Raw genomic sequence first — 19,848 nt, 5'->3', positions numbered from 1 at the left:
GTGTGAATCAGACACTACTGCAGCTAAATAGATCAGCAGGGCTGCCAGGCAACTGGTATTGTTTAAAAGGAAATAAATATGACAGCCTCCATATCCCTCTCACTATAGTTGTCTTTTAAGACAAACCTACAGACCCCATTTTGTTCTTAACCCGGGGACTGCCTTCAGTGTTCGGTTTCTGTGTGCAATCTGCATTCTGCCTATTCTCTGATAATTAAATCTGGGAGAACTTTTCAAGGGAGAAAAAGCAGATCTTTCAAAGTAGATTCTGTGGCTTTGTGTACACCCTACACAAAAGGTGTTGAAAACAAGTGATCCACAACCAATCATCAGACGTAATCGTTCCTTGAAAAGCAGCCTAATGACATGACAATCTAATGACCAATAAACGTTCTTGAGCACAACAAAATTCCTATGCTTGAAAATCCGTTTAGATGATTATCATTCACATGAGACTGTGTAAACATGTACAGCTAAATCATGAACATCCCCATACACCATGCATGCATCACTTCCACAACCAAAGCCGCATGCACACGCTCATTTGTTATTTTTGTCAAAGGAGATACATTTTGAAATTGTGGTTGACTTTCTTCTATTCTGCTCCTTACCTCAGCTTTAATATTAAATCTTGATGGTTCTTGCCTACTGCGATTTGACCTTCTCACTCCATAAACATCAGGGTATTCTTCCCACATCTGTAAAAAGCATAATCAAGAAAAGTCTGCTTTATATTCCTTCGGCAACAGGATGACTATTTTGGTGACAAAGAAAAACTGTGTCAAAATAGAGGGCAGAAAGGTAGAGTTTCTATAGAACATGAATGCAGATACAGCTCAACAGTAGTAATTATGTGATCTCACACAGGTCTTTGCCTTACAGCTACTTGAGTTATTCTTTCCTATGAACACACAGCAAGTGAAAATATTGACCTACCCATAACAACTAAATGTTTACTTTCATTCTGTAACCTACAACATAAACTGATAGCCGAATTTGCATTGGTGCCTTACATCCCTTAGAAATGTTTTGTGACTAGGGTTGGTTGGGTTAGGACAGAGGTTCTCGAACTGAGAGCACTACCTTGGGGTGGCCTAGGGATGTGTTGGCGACAGTGGTGAGAACGAGTGTTTCATAGGAATAGAGGGGTGCACTATAACACCAGGAAAGCTGTATGGGGGGACTACTACACCACCACAAAAGCTAGATAAAGCTGGGGGCGGGGACTAGACCAACAGAAAGCTATATGGGGATCTCCCTAAATATGTTTGGGGGACATGTTTACATCTGTTTGGCGATTTAAAGGGGGAGTCCTGCATAATTATGTTTGCCGATTCAGGGATTAGCAACATAACAAGGTAGACCCCTTCCCCTACATACCCATGCATAATAAGGAAGAGTCCTCGTTAAATGTGCAAACATAATTAGGCATAGCTCCCCTCCCCAAATATCATTGGGCATAGTCTGTACAGGATGCTGCCTACCTAAAGGAAGGGATGGGAAGATTCACTGGGGGTCATTGCCCATCTGCGAGGGATGCCATCTTTCTAAAGTTGCTACTGCCTACTTAAAGACGGGCAATTAAATAGAAGGGCCTAATGTAAGCAGAAAGGATGATGAAACCAGTCAAAGGATTTTTTTGTTTGGGAGGGTTCTGGCTCCCACAGAGTGGTTAGACACTTCTACTCAATTAGTCACCCTCATTAAGGACACCTGTCTTAACAAGTCACCTGTATAAAAGACACCTGTCCACAGAATCAATCAATCAAGCAGACTCCAAACTCTCCAACATGGGAAAGACCAAAGAGCTGTCCAAGTATGTCAGAGACAAAATTGTTGACCTGCACAAGGCTGGAATGGGCTACAAAACCATTAGCAAGAAGCTGGGAGAGAAGGTGACAACTGTTGGTGCGATTGTTCGAAAATGGAAGGAGCACAAAATGACCATCAATCGACCTCGCTCTGGGGCTCCACGCAAGATCTCACCTCGTGGGGTGTCAATGGTTCTGAGAAAGGTGAAAAAGCATCCTAGAACTACACAGGAGGAGTTAGTGAATGACCTCAAATTAGCAGGGACCACAGTCACCAAGAAAACCATTGGAAACACATTACACCGCAATGGATTAAAATCCTGCAGGGCTCGCAAGGTCCCCCTGCTCAAGAAGGCACATGTGCAGGCCCGTCTGAAGTTTGCCAATGAACACCTGAATGATTCTGTGAGTGACTGGGAGAAGGTGCTGTGGTCTGATGAGACCAAAATAGAGCTCTTTGGCATTAACTCAACTCGCTGTGTTTGGAGGAAGAAAAATGCTGCCTATGACCCCCAAAACACCGTCCCCACCGTCAAGCATGGGGGTGGAAACATTTTGCTTTGGGGGTGTTTTTCTGCTAAGGGCACAGGACAACTTAATCGCATTAACGGGAAAATGGACGGAGCCATGTATCGTGAAATCCTGAACGACAACCTCCTTCCCTCTGCCAGGAAACTGAAAATGGGTCGTGGATGGGTGTTCCAGCACGACAATGACCCAAAACATACAGCAAAGGCAACAAAGGAGTGGCTCAAGAAGAAGCACATTAAGGTCATGGAGTGGCCTAGTCAGTCTCCGGACCTTAATCCAATAGAAAACCTATGGAGGGAGCTCAAGCTCAGAGTTGCACAGAGACAGCCTCGAAACCTTAGGGATTTAGAGATGATCTGCAAAGAGGAGTGGACCAACATTCCTCCTAAAATGTGTGCAAACTTGGTCATCAATTACAAGAAACGTTTGACCTCTGTGCTTGCAAACAAGGGTTTTTCCACTAAGTATTAAGTCTTTTATTGTTAGAAGGTTCAAAAACTTATTTCACTCAATGAAATGCAAATCAGTTGCTATCTTTTATTTAGGCTTCTTGCACACCAAGACGTTGCGTTAGGTGCCACGTTAAGGTCGCATAACGTGCACCTAACACAACGTATGGTGCTGCAAGAGCCGACGGTAGAGTGAGCCGCGTTAGGCGGCTCGATTCCTATAATGTCTCCCAGAGTGGCGCTGATTGGCCAGCGGGACCACGTGATGCGGAGCGAGACACTCCGCATCACGTGGTCCCGCCGGCCAATCAGCGCCCGCCAGTGCAGTGAATATTAAGTAGCCATGTGCGCGGCTACTGTAGCTGGCTCTCCCGCCTCCTCTCCGCCCCCCCACTGCACATGTGCAAACAGTCTAACGCGGCTATAGCCGCTCCAACGCCGTAGCATGCTGCACTTTGCGGGGAACGTGCAGCGTTACATGTAACGCAACGTGGGCTGTGTGAACAGCCCACTTGTGTTACATTGCTGTGCGTTGGGGGAGCGTTACAGGCGCACTAACGTGCGCCTGTAACGTCTTGGTGTGTAAGCAGCCTTAAGGTTATTTTTTCGATTTTCCTTTTGATGTGCTATCTGCCACTGTTAAAATAAACCTACCATTGAAATTATATTGTTCTGAGACTTTTCATTTCTTTGTCATTGGACAAACTTACAAAATCACTGAGGGGTCAAATAATTATTTCCTCCACTGTATTTACAAATACAAAAACAGTGGTTCCTCAGGGTATGGTTACCATGGCTTAATCGGGTATTTCCATATTAGACCAAGTAGCTGACATAATTGAGTTTTTCCGGGCAAGCTGAAATTGGTTCCACAAACCCACTAGAGCTGTCATAGCTATCAAATTCTATGCCCCTTACTTCCTTACCATTTTCCCCTGCTTTGTCTTTCCTCATAAAATAACCACCACCAATACCTCATTCACAGGCAAGATTAGCCAAAAAGGAAAGAGGAAAAAGCAAAGAATAGATACTGTAGGCAATGACATAATAAATACACCGGCATGAGATTTTTATTCTTACAATTGTTTTTTGTCATACATGAAACTGAAAAACAAACATATGTACTGATATAGATGGTGTGAAAAGCTTTGATCTGGGAAGTTCATCTGACTGCCTGGTGACTAGGAAGACTTCTTCCAGTTGTGATTTCAAAGTGACCATAACAAGTGGAGCTGCATGATGCTGAAAAACCCACAGTAATCTCTCAGATGATGATACATCAACTACTAGATGGTTTCTGTTTTCTGTGGGCAACAGCATTTTGCGCTGCATCCCTTAAACATGCCCAGTACAAATACTACACTTCCCAAGATGCACTACATAAATCCCTTCAAGAAGATCTCAAGAAGATCTTGCCTTTTTTACATCCGCCAATCTCGTCTTTTTGGGAAGAGCCTTCTTTTTGTTGGGTGTGGTCTCCTGGCTTTTGGAGCCTGCAGATTCGCATTCTGATTCAGACTGACTCTGTGAGGACTCTGAGCTGCTATTGGATTCACTCGCCTGCTCGCTGGCTTGTTCACTCTCCGACTGGCTGCCTGATTCAGACGCCGAGTGGTTAGATTCTTCAGAGGCCGAATGGCTACAACAAGAGGGGGAAAAAACAAAACATTACACTGTGAACTTAGTAATTTTATAGGTTAGAAGGTATTATTTTTCTTTTTAATTTCTAAGATTTGGGGCACAAGTCTTCTTTAGGGGATCCAGCAGGAAACCTCATGGACGTGGTTTGGTGGACAGCACCCTCTGGAACAACTAGGTTTCCAATAGGCTGTAGTGAACTACCCCCACTATTTGACCAATAACAACACTCTGTGCTGTAAGAGGGTGCTGAGATTGGAGAACTGTTGGCTATGAGGTTTCCTGCTGGGTCCGCTAAAGTAGACTAGCGCCAGATTTGGTACTATAATATTTCTTGGGTGCTTGTGTGGTAAAACACTTAAATGATAGGAACACAGCAAACCGATCAGATCTATCAATAGAAAACAACATCACATTGGTAAATGATTTCACTATGAATGAGTTAAAAATAAAATCAACAGTGCAGCTCAGTGCAGAACAGGATTAAAAAGGAACTAATCAAACAGCTGAATTCCCAATGGACATTTAGAAATATGACTGATAAGGTATTCAAAATGATTGACCATCAAGTGGACACAATAGCTTGTTGGCAGTCTGTACCCCTTTATTCTGTAATGTTGGATACTTCAGCATTTAATGCAAGATGAAATGGCAAAAGAACAGAGATCATGACAGGACTCTGCAATCTGCAGTATTTACCTTTCCTCTTGTTTACTACCTCCCTTCCAATCACCGCCCAGGCCTCCTCATGGCTCCCCACAGCCATATCACTCACTGGTCCTACTGCATGACCACAATGGATGAAATATAGTGATGAGGCACCATGGAAAATCAGGAAGTGGCCCAGGCAGTGATCCGATGGCAGTGGAGCAGTATTGATGGGCACTACAGAAAGCTATGGAGGGGACTACAAGAACAATACAGGGTACTACAGAGGGCACATCAGGGGCCAGTATTGGAACCAGGGCTGTGGATTTGGGAATCAGATACATTTTCGGGTACCTGGAGTCAGAGCTTGGTGGCTTCATAAACTGAGGCATCGGGGTCAGGTGATTTTTTTTTCTTTGTACCCAGGGCTGTGGAGTTGGAACAATTTTGGGTACCTGGAGCCGGTGGTTTCATAAACTAAGGAGTCGGAGTCTGATGATTTTTGTACAGACTCCAAAGCCTGGATTGAAACAGGTGGTGGAGTTTCTCCACACTTAGCCTGCAATCAAGAAGCTTTCCACCCAAATCAGCTGAAAATAAAAATTTGTGATACATGTTTTTTTTTCAGTTAATGCCCTGGGTATGCTTTAAAGAGAAACTCCTACCAAGAATTGAACTTTATCCCAATCAGTAGCTGATACCCCCTTTTACATGAGAAATGAGGGTACTTATCCGTTAGCCTGGCGCATCCGGCAGGTAGCGCTAATTCCATTCATAGTTACTTCACGTAACAAAAGTGTGAATGTAACCGCCGCAGGTGGCACTAATTGCATTCATAGTTAACGTAACAAAAGTGTGTTCATGTATACGATGTAATTGTGTTTGAAGTGGCCGTCTCGCTGCGGCCAAATGTATTGTAAAGTGTGAGAGTTAATGGAATTAAAATGAAGCCGGCGGCAATGTAACAGATGAAGCTGCTGGCTTCGCTCTCCTCCCCCTTTGCCCTCTCTCTCCTATACAATACTGGCAGCCGGCGGGGACATGCGTGTCCCCCCAGAGTTGTTCGTCGCGGCAGGGAATTCTGGTTGTTTGCTTGTGACGAACGACTCTGGGGGGATACGCATGTCCCCGCCGGCTGCCAGTATTGTATAGGAGAGAGAGGGCAAAGGGGGAGGAGAGCGAAGTCAGCAGCTTCATCTGTTACATTGCCACCGGCTTCATTTTATTTCCATTAACTCTCACACTTTACAATACATTTGGCCGCAGCGAGACGGCCACTTCAAACACAATTACATAGTTTACATTAACACACTTTTGTTACGTTAACTATGAATGCAATTAGCGCCACCTGCGGCAGTTACATTCACACTTTTGTTACGCGAAGTAACTATGAATGTAATTAGCGCCACCAGCCGGATGCGCCCGGCTAACTGATAAGTACAGAAATGAGAAATCTATTCCTTTTCACAAACAAACCATGAGGGGGCGCTGTATGACTGATATTGTGGTGAAACCCATCCCACAAGAAACTGAGGACCGTGGAACTCCTGGCAGTTTCCTGTCTGTTAATCTTGTTGCATTGTGGGAAATAGCCGTTTATATCGGTTTCCACCTGCCAAAAAAGCATGCAGCAGCTACATCACCTGCCAACAGTAAAAATGTCACCATGTAATAAATGTCAGAATGTAAATCGGGGAGAGGAAAGATTTTACAATGAGCAAACACTGACTAAATCATTTATACATAATTATTGTAAAAATGAAGCACTTTGTTACATTATTTTCACTGGAGTTCCTCTTTAAGGGCTGGTTCACGTGTGCTAAAAAGTCGCATAAACGGAAATAAAAACGTCATGGCATGGAACCGTTCACGCATCTCAGTTCCATTTAAGCCATTCTGTAAATTGAACTAAAAGGTCCGAACGGCATCATTCTTCCGGACCTGAAACAAAATGGCACTGGATGCTGGGCATTCAGTGGGAACAGTCAGTAGCTGTGTGTGTGTGTGTGTGTGTGTGTGTGTGTGCGTGTGCGTGTGCGTGTGCGTGTGCGTGTGCGTGTGGAGCGTTACACAATGGAGTTAGAGGCATAAGGGGTTGAAACAATAGAGCTATGTCTGGAGCTGGAATGTGCTGATCCAGCAGTGTTCATCTCTTAACAATGCCCTGGGGGTTGCCGTATACACATTAGACTCCCGGAAGAGGCAGCCCTGTCTGGACTTCAACCATTTGCACAAGCATGAGGGCTGTTGCCTGGATCAGGATTCAATCCCCCAGAGTTCCATACAGTCACATCACTAGCCTGTATGCTAGCGATTCTGTTTGTTACTATGGAGGGGGAGGAGGACCGATGGCATGGTGTGCATGGTGTACAATGGAGAAGCACAGAGCAGAAAGGGTGAGCAGTGGAGAATTAACCTGGACAAGTGCTCAGTTGAAACAATCCGCTAGGCTGAACTCTCATCAAAGCATCGGGTTGCTCACATTACATTCTCAGCAGAGGTTTCGCCAAGAACTATCTAGTGCGTGTAGAAGGCTTAGTTATCAGCCACCAAGTGAGGTTGCCATGCTAATGACCATACACCATAGCATTTTGTTCAACTTTAGCACATCTTTGAAGTAAAAGTGCTCATATAAACAATCTGCTAATCGTATTTTACAGCTAGCATTGGAGGTTTCTGCTTTATCTGCTAACCGCTGTGTGTCCTTCCCTAAAGCCCCGTCTACACGGGGAGAGATTGTGGCGATCCGGCGGCTCGAGTAGCCGCCGGATCGCCTCTTCCGCGTGTCCGCCGCGTCCCCGCTCGGCGCGCGTGCATCAATACCCGCTCGTCCCCGCGCCGCTCGATTTCCTGCCATTGTCCCCTCGCGGGGAACGAGCAGGGAATCGGCGGTGCTAAGATCCGTCCTGTCGGATCTTATCAATCGAGCCGCATCAGCGGCTCGATTGATAAGGAGCATCGCGGCCGCATCTACGTGTGTAGATGCGGCTTTATGTCTCCTACCCACTACCCTCTAGATTGTAAGCTTGCAAGGGCAGGGATCTCCTCCTAGTGTTTCTTATTCTAATGTAATTTATCACATGAACATGCACCAGTATTGGTGGTGTTTACACATAATGTGTGTATTTGTAATCATTGTATATGTATACATGCTCCCCACTATTTGTTCTGTACTATGTACAGCACTACATAAAAAATAATGTTCCTTTAGACTGTAAACTTGCAAGGGCAGGGCTCTCTCCCCTTTTGTGTCTTGGAATACATTATACATTGTATTCATCATGTTACTTCTGTCACTGTAATTACCAATTCTGTATGTTGTATCAATTCTGTATTGTCACCACTGCAGTATCTTGTATATTGGTGTACACCATTGTCTGTATTATTATGTACCCCATGTTTGTTTCTTACGTTGTACAGTGTCTCGTAATATGTTGGCGCTTTATAAATCAATAATAATGTGGTGATAATGAACAATCAATGTTGTATGTCGTATTGTTTAGTAAGACAGTAAAGCAATAATATCTTCTGTGAACAAAAGATTACCAGGCTAATGTGCAGGAGGCACACAAAAAATATATAAATATTTCCTATTTCTAATTAAAAACATTTAAAATGTTTAGTATTAGTGCTAAACCTAAAATAAAAATAGCATACAGTTCCTTCAAGCAAGTCTGACTTGGTCCTAAAGGTGGGTACACGCATCAGATAAATGTCTTTAGAAAATGAAAGATCACAGACCAGTTTTACCACCTTCCATGTAGTATGAGAGCCATACTTTACACGGTCTATTCTATTGAGCTGAACTCCCCATCAGATAAAAAGCTTTGCCGGATGTTGTACACAAAGATGCTGTGCACATGCAAAAGATCAGTATCTGCAAAAGATCAGCTCCTACAAAAGATCAGTTTCTACAAATTGCATTCAAGTCTATGATATCTGCAGATCTAATGCACACCTTAACAGACATTCATCAGCAGATCAGACAATTATCTGTAGATCTGAAGATCCATCCTGGTGGATCTGATCTGCAGATGATTGTCCGTTAAACAAGGTGTGTATGAGATCTGCAGATATCACAGACTATGAATGCAATTCGCAAGAACTGATCTTTTGTAAATACTGATCTGTTATGTGTACAGCATCTTTGTGTACAACATCCGGCAAAGATTTGTATCTGATGGAGAGTTCAGCTCAATAGAATAGACTGTGTAGAGTATGCTCTCATACTACATGGAAGGGGGTAAATTTGGTCTGTGATCTTTCATTTTTCAAAGACTTTTATCTGATGTGTGCACCCACCTTAATGCGGTATCGTCACCATAAAAATTAAATTTCAACAGCAACTGGTCTGAGTGTATTAAGTGATAAAGATGCTAAGCCTGCATTCAAAACTTTCAAAAAAAATTTTGCTGTTAAGATTTGGAGTTATCACATACTTAAGGAACACTGGCCCTTTAGTAGTTGTGCTAAAGAATTGCATGCTGGGGGTTCTTTTTATCTATAATCTATTCCTCCTCTTCCCTTTATTTCCCTGCCAGCTTCTTATCTGAAACCTAATCCCCTACTCACTTGTGTTTACAAGCAAGGCTGAGGCGACTCAGCGATTGGAGGAGACAAGAAAAAAAGTAAAGGGCAGAAATGACATCACGAGTTAGCCTTAACTGTGGGCAAAAGACATGGCCCCCACCAGGAACAGAATTCTCGTAATTTACTATATAACATTCACTGAAATCAAAACGTGGACAGTACAATACATGTGTTATGTAAGTTGATCAAGTATTTATCTACTTATATGTGTTTTTTTTTCCCTGGCATAATATGGCTGATCCTACTGCTTTAAGGATGTGACAGACAGCAGATAAACTGTGTTACCTAAAGCATTATACACCCTTTAAAGATGAATCTGTACCGACAAACAAGTGTACGTTATTTGTAATGTTGCATGGAGGACCTACTCGAATAGCAGCTACAACCAAAGCCAACTACCCAGCAGCTGCTGCTAGTTTGATAAAATGTAAACATCTGAGCACTATCAGCAACTTACTGCTGCAGACATGTACTGCTACACAGCATAGTGCATGTCACCGTCTTTATCTGAAACACCAGTACATTACTGGTGACAAATAGACATTAGTTCAAGTAAGGATAACACTGCTTGTGACACTGTTTCCTTCCCAAAGGTACCCATACACTTATAGATTTCCAGAATCCATGTCTGGTCTCTTCACTTTTTTTTTGTTTTGTTGGTAACCTGCAATAAAAAATAAAAAAGCAGCTTTGTCTGTGAATGAACACTGTTCAGATGGCTACAGTGAGATTGCGTTTTACACCAAGTGTCAGTAGAGGGCAGCAAAAACTGCATAAGTATTTCAAGTGCTGTCAGTAATACTCCATTTTGTAACGTAATCTGCTTGCTTGCTGGTTTCCAGCTGCTGTTCCATTGACCCAAAATGGAGAATGTTAAAATGACATGCATATAGCCACAAGCTCTTGTGTGTAATATCAAAGCAACAGATATTTCCCAAGAAAGAGCAAGATAAAACAGAAAATCATTCCTAGCACGAAGTGTATTTTATCTATGAAATATGGTTGTTTGATGGAATTTATTAATAAAGCTGGGTAGTATGATTCAAACTATAGCTTGGAGAAGACAAAAATAGTAAGTGGTGTCAAAATTCACCACTCTGTGGAGGGGAGGGACACCTAGATCTAACTTGTATGAGTCCCTTACTGCGCAATATACTGCCATAGCCTTTAGGGACAAATCCTGCATCACACAATAATAACGACACAAAAAAAATATGTACAAAAGGTATCTATCAGTTTTAAAGAGACACTGAAGCGAAAAAAAAAATGTATGTATTAATTTGTATGTGTAGTACAGCTAAGAAAAACATTAGGAGCAGAGACATAAGTCTAATATTTTTTACAGTACAGGAAGAGTTAAGAAACTCCAGTCTATGCAAAAGAGCCATTGAGCTCCTCAACTTTCAAAGTAGCAGAGAGCTCTGTCTTCTGAAGCTTATCATCTCAACTGTCAGTCATAGGCCCATATGCAATTAAAAGGCATTTTATTAACAAGTTTAAAAATATCACCGAGGAGAAAACTCAAGAGAAAAAGTGAATTGCATATGGTCCATTGTATCTTCTTTTTCTCTGCAGAGAACAGTTCAAAAGTTCACTGGCCTGCTCTGTAAAATCATTTAGAGAATGATGCAACGTTATAAAAAAAAAAAAAAACTATATAACTGAAAAAAAAATAAAGGATTTTTTTTCAGTGTCTCTTAAATGAGTTTAGCCATCCCAAAGTATTTGACCGCAAGATTAAAATGTCCGTTAAAGCTATTATCTTAACTGACTGAGGCCAGGGTCACATTATGCAGAATGGCATGAGTTTTCCACTATGTTCTATGACCCTGGCCTTAGTGCTAGAAATACATATGCATAGCATGCAGCTGGGGCATTAGGGCTGGTTCACATGGGCATTTTTGAGGCGTTTCGGACGCTGGGTTTTTTGGGATCTACCACCATCCCATTCAAGTGAATGGGAGCGTTTAGAGCTGGCTTTTGCGAGCTTTCATGAAAGCCTGGCAGTAGATCCCAGCGTTGTGTCTTGTCTCGAAAGCAACATGTGGTGTCCACTTTTCCCTCCCCTTCTCCTTCATTGGTAGGAAGTTATGTTGGTAAGTATCCTTGCCCTATCATGGTTCCTACTAGACTACCAGGGGCAATATAAGGCTATAAGGGGGAGGGAGAAATCACTAGACTTCAGGGAAAGCTATGGTTGTGGTGTTTGTGGTGGAGGTACCAGGCTCAGCTAAAAGAAGCTATCCTATATAATAATACCTAAGTGTCTCTGCATCCTGTCCTTGTGTGTATGTGTCCCAGCTTCCAGACCTGACAGTTTGCTGTCTGTGAACCTCATTGCATTGTGGGAAATAACAGCTTTTTTCAACTGCCAAGCAAGCAACATCTCCCTGTGTGCATATACTTCAGACAGTGGTGGAGGACGGGCGAACTGGTTGCATCTGTGCTCGCGTTGCTGGGGGAGTGGGTTGGTGGGAGGGAGCGCCCGTAGCATAGCGCCCATTTTTTTTAGTGGGCAGGCTTTTTTACTAGTAACTTATACGATTTGTAAGGTTCTGATTTGCTATGTCGACTCCCTGATTTAACACTGAATCATAACTAGCAAATCAGATAAATCTATCAGCTGATCAAATGCTTCTCCATGAGTTCTCCTAGGCAGGGCCATCCCTTCTGACCAGTATTAATTGACTGCTTTATTGATTACTAGCTGATGACCTGGCGTTTTCCGGGTATGTATTTGGCTGGTGTTGGCTCAGCCCCACTTTTTCTAATCCTAACACACAATTACTCAATGACCTAGTTTGTGAGCTTTGCAGTCTCTGGCATCAATAATTTGCATTGAAATGAAACAAATCTGATTGGCCGTGTCTCCACCCCCTTTTCTGAATTTGGACCCCAGTCACCCAATGACCAACTGTACCAGGTTTGAGGCTTGTGCCATTAATAGTGCAAGAATGGCAGCAATTAAATATTCCCCCTGAAAATTAATAGGTGAATTTTGATTGGCTTTTGTAGGCTCCACCCACTTTTCTGAATTGTAATCCTTGGTACTCAGTGACCATTTGTGCAAAGTTTGAGAACCCTACCATTAACAGTGTAAGTATGTCTGCAGTTTACATTTTCCCAGTGAAATTTGTATTTGTCTCCGCCCACTTTTTGATTATGGGGATAAAAAGTATCCTATATGTTATTCCAGGTAATGTACTATGTGTGTGCCAAATTTCATTCAAATCTGTTCAGCCATTGTTGCGTGACCGAGTAACAAACGTCTAAACTTTCGCATTTATAAGATTAGTGAGATTTTGGAAAATCAAAAAAGGAGGCGGTGGTCTTTAAAACTGAGTTATGTTTACTATACAGTAAAGTGTCTTGTTAATAAATAAAAAAACAAAACAAAACCAGTACCAGGATCCTCCTCTTATCCACTCTAGATAAAATAAGATTAGTGATCATTACTGATCTTCTGTTTAAAGGCGCGTACACACAACACACTCTTGCAAACGACGGGTCCGTCAGACCCTCCCACGGGGCGGTCGTTCTGCCGACAGTTGCACGTGAGTACAAGCTGTCAGCAGACTGATAAGACATGTTTTTGATAGATCTGCGGATCAGTCAAAAAAGTCTTATCAGTCTGCCGACAGCTTGTACTCACGTGCACCTGTTGGCAGAACGACCGCGGGGCGATGGGCTGAGGGACCCGTTGTTTGCAAAAGTGCGGCGTGTGTATGCGCCTTAAAAGTGAGTACACACAATCGACTGATGTAGCCCGTCTGAAATCTGGATCCAATCTCTCTGCGATATTGCTGGGCTGAACAGAAGTGAACCATACAGCTGACACCGCACTGCGTGGAGTGGGGGGGACGAGAGAGCGGCGCGTATGTGATGTCACACGGTGGGTGGGGAGGCAGTGTGCATAATGAGGTTAACCATCGCTTTGCCAAGTTGATCCACTGGGCAGATCGCTTGCATGGTGGCGGTCGGGGGCAGAAGTACACACACATGGTCATCATCTGAGGCCTGGAACCCATTGGGTGCGATTTGTGATTTGAAAAGCTCTTGCTAATGTAATGCTACAGGTGTGATCCCACTAGAGCAGGCATGGGCAAACTTGGCCCTCCAGCTGTTAAGGAACTACAAGTCCCACAATGCATTGCAGGAGTCTGACAGCCACAGTCATGACTCAAAGGCAAATGCATTGTGGGACTTGTAGTTCTGTAACTGCTGGAGGGCTGAGTATGCCCATGCCTGCACTAGAGGGATGTGATTTTATTAAAAAAAAAAACCCAACCCCCCCCCCCCCCCCCCCCCCAAAAAAAAACCCGTAGCATTGCATTAGCAAGAGCTTTTTCAAATCACTAGCGCTTAGAAAAGGCTGCTAGTCGGTTTGAGCCCTTAGACAGTTAAAGCTTCTGCACAAAGCATACTACTGCTCTCCCACTTCAAGCATGTATAGAGAGCAGACAATGCAGTGCCGCACAAATCAGAGGCAAACCATTGCACACCTCAGTCCGGGTACTGCTCATCAGGAAGTGTACGTGGTCAAAGACTAAGTATACTGCATGGAAACTGCAGCTTCATGTGTCAGTAATCGGGGTTTAGCTTATTTTGTACAAAAAAGGAACAGATAGTGATAAGTGGAAACACACTATACTAATAATAAAAAGATCATACAGAGACTTTCTTTGGGCAATTTGCAGTGATTTCATCCAAGCTTCACTTCCATAATAACAACAATTTTTACATAGCATGCTTTGTATATATTTAAATACATGACTCCTGGCTTCAAGCAGCTCTGTACATTTACATGAGCCGTTCCACTGATGAGATACACAAAATATATCCTGAAGGAGGCCTGAAAACTGAAGCTATGTATGGAAATGTCTGCCATCTCTGTTCATATCAATTTCAAATCAGGTACTCCTGCATGTGCAAATAAAAAGAAATGAAGCAACACTATACTTAGCATATGGTAGGCTCTCGTTTGTCACAAACAGCTAATCAATCATCCCTATTCCCTACCCTGGAGTAGAAGTGGAGCATGGCAATTGTACAGCCTGTCCATCTTAACTAATACAGCATTGCTTCTGCATAGCGTGAAACCCACCTCCAGCACAAAGGCCTCAATTCACTAAGATCATGCTAGAGATAATAAGGCAAGAAAAAAATTACCTCCACACGTGAGAGAGTTATCTTACCTCTTCATTCCTTAATTTACCTCCTCTGTAGTTAATTTACCTCCTCTGTAGTTAATTTCACATGCAGCTAATTAACAGCTTGTCTTTAACTCTGGAGTTATTTTAAGGATTGGAGAGTTAATTTAAAGACAAAAGAGTTAACTTTAGGCTTGCCTGAGGTAAAATGTTTCCTGAATACTACATGCCTTATCACCATGGTAACAACTCTAGAAGAGTTATTAAAGACAGGAGATAAGTTTAGTGAATTGAGGCCTTGTCTACCTGAGTAGCACATGCACCTTCCTAAACAGTGTGACTTCTGCAGTCTGCTGTGAAGAGTAGAGTCCTTTGCTTGATCTTTGTCAATGCAGGGAGTTCACAGTTATAAAGGTGGCCACTAATGATACAACTCTCCAGACGATTGTTCAACCGTTTCGATCGTCATATCAATCGGAAACGATCATTTGGGCCCACTAGCCAAAGAAATGCTGCTTTCCTATTCAATCAGGCTGATGGAATCAATCCGAAAAAAAAGGATCAATCTTATTAATCTATGGAGTTGGATAGCAGCTTTCCTTCCATCAGTAGGCCTGAACGATCGTTTCCAATCGATATTACAATTGATTGTCAAAAAAAATGTTATCATTAAAGGCCACCTTAAGGAAGGATAAATAAAACCCCTGAATCTCACACAAAGCCTGAAAAGCACTGCTCCGAGCACTAGGCTAGCTAGAAGTGCCCGGCACCCCCTAATCCCCAGCTTATACATTACCCAGCCTAGATCCAGAAATTGGCGCAACATCCCCGGACAGCGGCGGTCTTCACTATGGAGAGGATTGCATATGACGTCATGCGCAAACCCGATCCTCCCCACAGAGAGACCGAAGCTGTGCAGGGAGGCTGCGCGATCGGGGGGTAATGTGTTAACGGGGGGGTGCCGGGCACTTGTGCTAGCTAGCCTAGTGCTAGCTAAAGGTTTTCCTGGCATGGGATCTCATTTCTTATGCATGGGGGGACTCCTGGGGCCGGGAAGCGGTATGCCCGACAGTGTCAGGCATACTGCTAAGGAGGTTAAGAAAGTTTACCTCACTTAGAACCTGGTACACACCTTCAATTTTAATTGTTCAATCACTGACCAATTTTACCACCTCCATGTAGTATCAGGGTTTACCTACACAATCTGCTCATAGTATTCAATATCTGTTGGCCTGATCTGTTGACCCTCATACTACCTGGAGGTGGAAAAATTGGGCAATCATTGACCAATCAAAAATTGAAGGTATGCACCAGCAGCCTTTATCCTAATGATGTGGCCACACGCAAGATCTGATTTTACCACAATTTTTTCCCAATAAAACTTGATTGGGAGTGGTGGAAATTTCTGTACAATTTTTCAGAAGATTAAATGGTGTAGGATAATTATCCATTTCTTGAAGTATAGACCCAAGCAATCATTTTTTTATTTTTTTTTCCATAATTTGATTTGCGAATTGCAATTTCTTGACATGTCTTTAGGTATTTACCGCTTAAATCAGTACATACCTCTTTTTCAGTGCGGTAACCGGTTTAGTTAATTGATATTTGGCAAGATGATTGGTAAAATCAGCTGTTTTATACATGTGGTCATGCTTAGAGGATTGAGGCCATTGTCAGCTGGGAGAACCTGCATATTTTGAGTGCATTTAACTTAGAATTTGGTACACACATCCAAATCTTATTGGCCAATTATATCACCTCCATGTAACAGAGAAAAAGCTTTTAAAGGAGAACTGTAGTGAGTGGTATATGGAGGCTGCCATATTGATTTCCTTTTAAGCAATACTAGTTGCTTGGCAGCCCTGCTAAGCTTTCTGGCTGCAGTAGAGTGAATCACACCAGAAACAAGCATGCAGCTAATCTTGTCAAACACCTGATCTGCTGCATGCTTGTTCAGGGTCTAGGGCAGGCATGGGCAAACTCGGCCCTCCAGCTGTTACGGAACTACAAGTACCACAGGATAGCCAGGCAACTGGTATTGCTTAAAAGGAAATCAATATGGCAGCCTCCATATACCTCTCACTACAGTTCTCCTTTAAATGCTGGCCCTAAAGCCAGGGACACACCATACAATTTCCTGTCAGATTGACGGGTCAAATTGATAATTTCTTACAGGTCTGATCAGGTTTTTAAATCACTACTGCACAAAATCAATAGGAACCTGAAATTATAATTTCGACTCGTCGATCTGATGTTAAATTGCATGGTGTGTGCCAGACTTTATACTACATGGACGGGGTAAAATTGGCCAGTTACATTTGATGTGTACATATGCTATAAAGTCATCTGAAATGCCTAAACAACAGATTTCACCATATGGGATGACAATTGTCGTGAACACTATAGCCTAGCGACTGATATCAGACTCTTTGCCCGATCCAACCGGCTGTTCAACAAATGTTGGGCAGATGTTGTGCAGTTGGCCAGGTGTGTACAATATCCTTCAAACTACAGTTTACCACAGCATGCCCACAATTCGCAGTATTAGAATGAATACTTTCTCTTCACATTTCCTTTAATTACATTAAATAATCATGTCACTCTCACCGTAGGGGTTGAGTAGCCTCTTCCTTCTTGTCCCAGGTGTTTTGTGCCTCCCACCGGGTCTCTGCTAACTAGTGGCTTGAAGGTGTAATGGTTAAGGGCTCTGCCTCTGACACAGGAGACCAGGGTTCGAATCTCGGCTCTGCCTGTTCAGTAAGCCAGCACCTATTCAGTAGGAGACCTTAGGCAAGTTTCCCTAACACTGCTACTGCCTATAGAGCGCACCCTAGTGGCTGCAGCTCTGGCGCTTTGAGCCCACCAGGAGAAAAGCGCAATATAAATGTTATTTGTCTTGTCTTGTCTAGTCTAGTTCTGGTGATCCCAGTTCAAACAGGAGATGCGTGTTCATAAAGTGGGTAGAACTTGCACACCTGCTACCAGGGCCGGGCAACGGCAAAAGAAGCCCCAGCCGTGCAGTGTAGGAGGAGGTGCACAACTCACTCAGCTATCATTCCCCTGTTGTGTGAAGCAGAGAGAAATAAGAGGGGCTTCATGGCAGTGACTGCAAGCCAGATAACTACAGATTAAGGTGTTGGAGGGGTCTGAAGCGCCTCTTAGTCTAATAGCAATCAGTGAATGATGGCTGGGGTGAGAAAGATGGAGGGGCGCACTTTGGTGTCTCAGCCTTAGGTGCTGGAGGATCTTGTCCCGGCTCTGCCTCCTACCTACAACAACATGCAACAGCTAGTAGAAAGCCGTACAGGGTGGTGCTGTACCAGTCAGCACTAGCCCTAAGGGTTGGGTACCTAGCGTGATATGCAGCCTTATGTAACCTTTGGATACAATTACACAGAAACTGCAGGCCCTGGAAGGTAAAGCTATGTCCACACGTAAGGCTTCTGTCATCTGAAATAATTATTTTGAATGACAGAGTAGCAGTAATTCTTGTACGGTCCTCTAAGCAGCACAATATGTGGAGATTGCAGGTTGGGACAGGGTATTCCTGCTGCAGGGGATGCAATAGCAATTTGGCAGTCACATTGTTTGGTCTAATTCTTGTACCATTAAAAGGGTCAACTTCAGATTGTCACACAAAATTATTTTTGGTTAAAAAAAAAACAAAAACAAAACATTAACCTTAAATACTACTTCCACAAAATTCAAGATTTGTATTGTGTGGAAAGAGGATTAAGGCCTTGTTCGCATTGCGTTCCGTCAGCGTTGGCTGGGTTTTGAAGCGTTGCGGTTTTTCACTTCCTGACGTCAGGAAGTGAACTGTTTAATCCAGAAAATAATAAATACAATGTATTTATTATTAAAAAACACCAACGCAATCGCTGCACAAAGCGATTTTGTGAGCGTATACCTTCCATTGAGGCAAAAATCGCCTCAAAAATGGCTCAGGCACCACTTTTGTGACAGGAACGCGGATGGAAAGCTCCAATCTGAACTACACCATAGAGAGGCATGGTGTAGCCGCTTTCAGGGCGTTTCAGAAAAAGCATCAGAGCTTACATTTGGCCAAACACGTCTAGTGTGAACGAGCCCTGAAAGTTTTTATTTCTATCTGTATTCACTTGTGGAAGAATTTTCTTCACTTCTATATGATCTGGCAGGACAGGAGTTAAAGAGCCTGAACCTGAGGCGTGTTTGTCAAATCATATTAGGACACAGAGGACACAGAGGAATGTTTTGGGTACAGTAACCCGCCTCTGTGTACTTCTATTGTGCCTCCCACACCCCCTTAAATAAGCATTAGGCTAGCGACACGCACGCAGATTTACCTCTGCCTGTCATTCATCGTCGCTCCACCGCCTGTGTCCCTTCCCTCCCTGCATCCGCTTCCGATTGGAGGAAGCTTAAAGAAGCGGGGCAGGAAAGGACACAGGCGGGGAGCCGCACTATACAGGAGGCGGAGGAGTGGCGATGAATGACAGGTAGAGGTAAATAGCAGGCTAGCAACAATCTGCTTTTCGCTAGCCTGGTGTTTTTTTTTTAAGGGGGGAGCAGCAGAGCCTTGGGTTCTAAAGTGAATGTAATGTGGCCAAATTGGCTTCTTCTAGTCCCATGTAGTCCTCCAGGTGCCTCACCTTCGTTTTGCTCTGTTCCAGTCAGGAGGAGCGTTCTGCGCTTGCGCAGTTCCTTAAAATTGCTACTGTGTATGCAGTGAACACTCCCAGGTACAGGAGCACAATTAAGGCGGCAGCAGCTGACAGGAAATAGTATGGTGTGTACCTGGCTTTAGGGCCAGCATTTAAAATATTTGGCTCTGTCACATGGAGGTGATATAATTGGCCAATCGTTGGCCAATAAGATTTGGATGTGTGTACCAAGTTCTAAGTTAAATGCACTCAAAATATGCAGGTTCTCCCAGCTGACAATGGCCTCAATTCATTAAGCATGACCGCATTCGGTAATGCAGAAAACAGCTGATTTTACCAATCATCTTGCCAAATGTCCATTCACTAAACTGGTTACCGCACTGAA

General features: G+C 43.3%; 1 protein-coding gene across 3 annotated transcripts in view; it reads right to left on the bottom strand.

The window, feature by feature from the left end:
* CHD2 (chromodomain helicase DNA binding protein 2) overlaps window positions 1-19,848 on the bottom strand; it is a 107,041-nt gene that overhangs the window by 77,183 nt on the left and 10,010 nt on the right. For 2 of the 3 annotated variants that reach the window (XM_068275144.1, XM_068275145.1), the window contains 2 exons: window positions 4,208-4,430; window positions 612-698 (listed from right to left, as the gene is read on the bottom strand). In XM_068275144.1, the coding sequence (XP_068131245.1) occupies window positions 612-698; window positions 4,208-4,430 (310 nt within the window). The remainder of the gene's footprint in view (window positions 1-611; window positions 699-4,207; window positions 4,431-19,848) is intronic. The other variant, XM_068275146.1, reaches the window with a different exon arrangement.

The sequence above is a fragment of the Hyperolius riggenbachi genome, chromosome 3, assembly GCF_040937935.1.
Source record: "Hyperolius riggenbachi isolate aHypRig1 chromosome 3, aHypRig1.pri, whole genome shotgun sequence".
Taxonomy (NCBI): domain Eukaryota; kingdom Metazoa; phylum Chordata; class Amphibia; order Anura; family Hyperoliidae; genus Hyperolius; species Hyperolius riggenbachi.
This window is presented reverse-complemented; position numbering and strand designations above follow the sequence as displayed.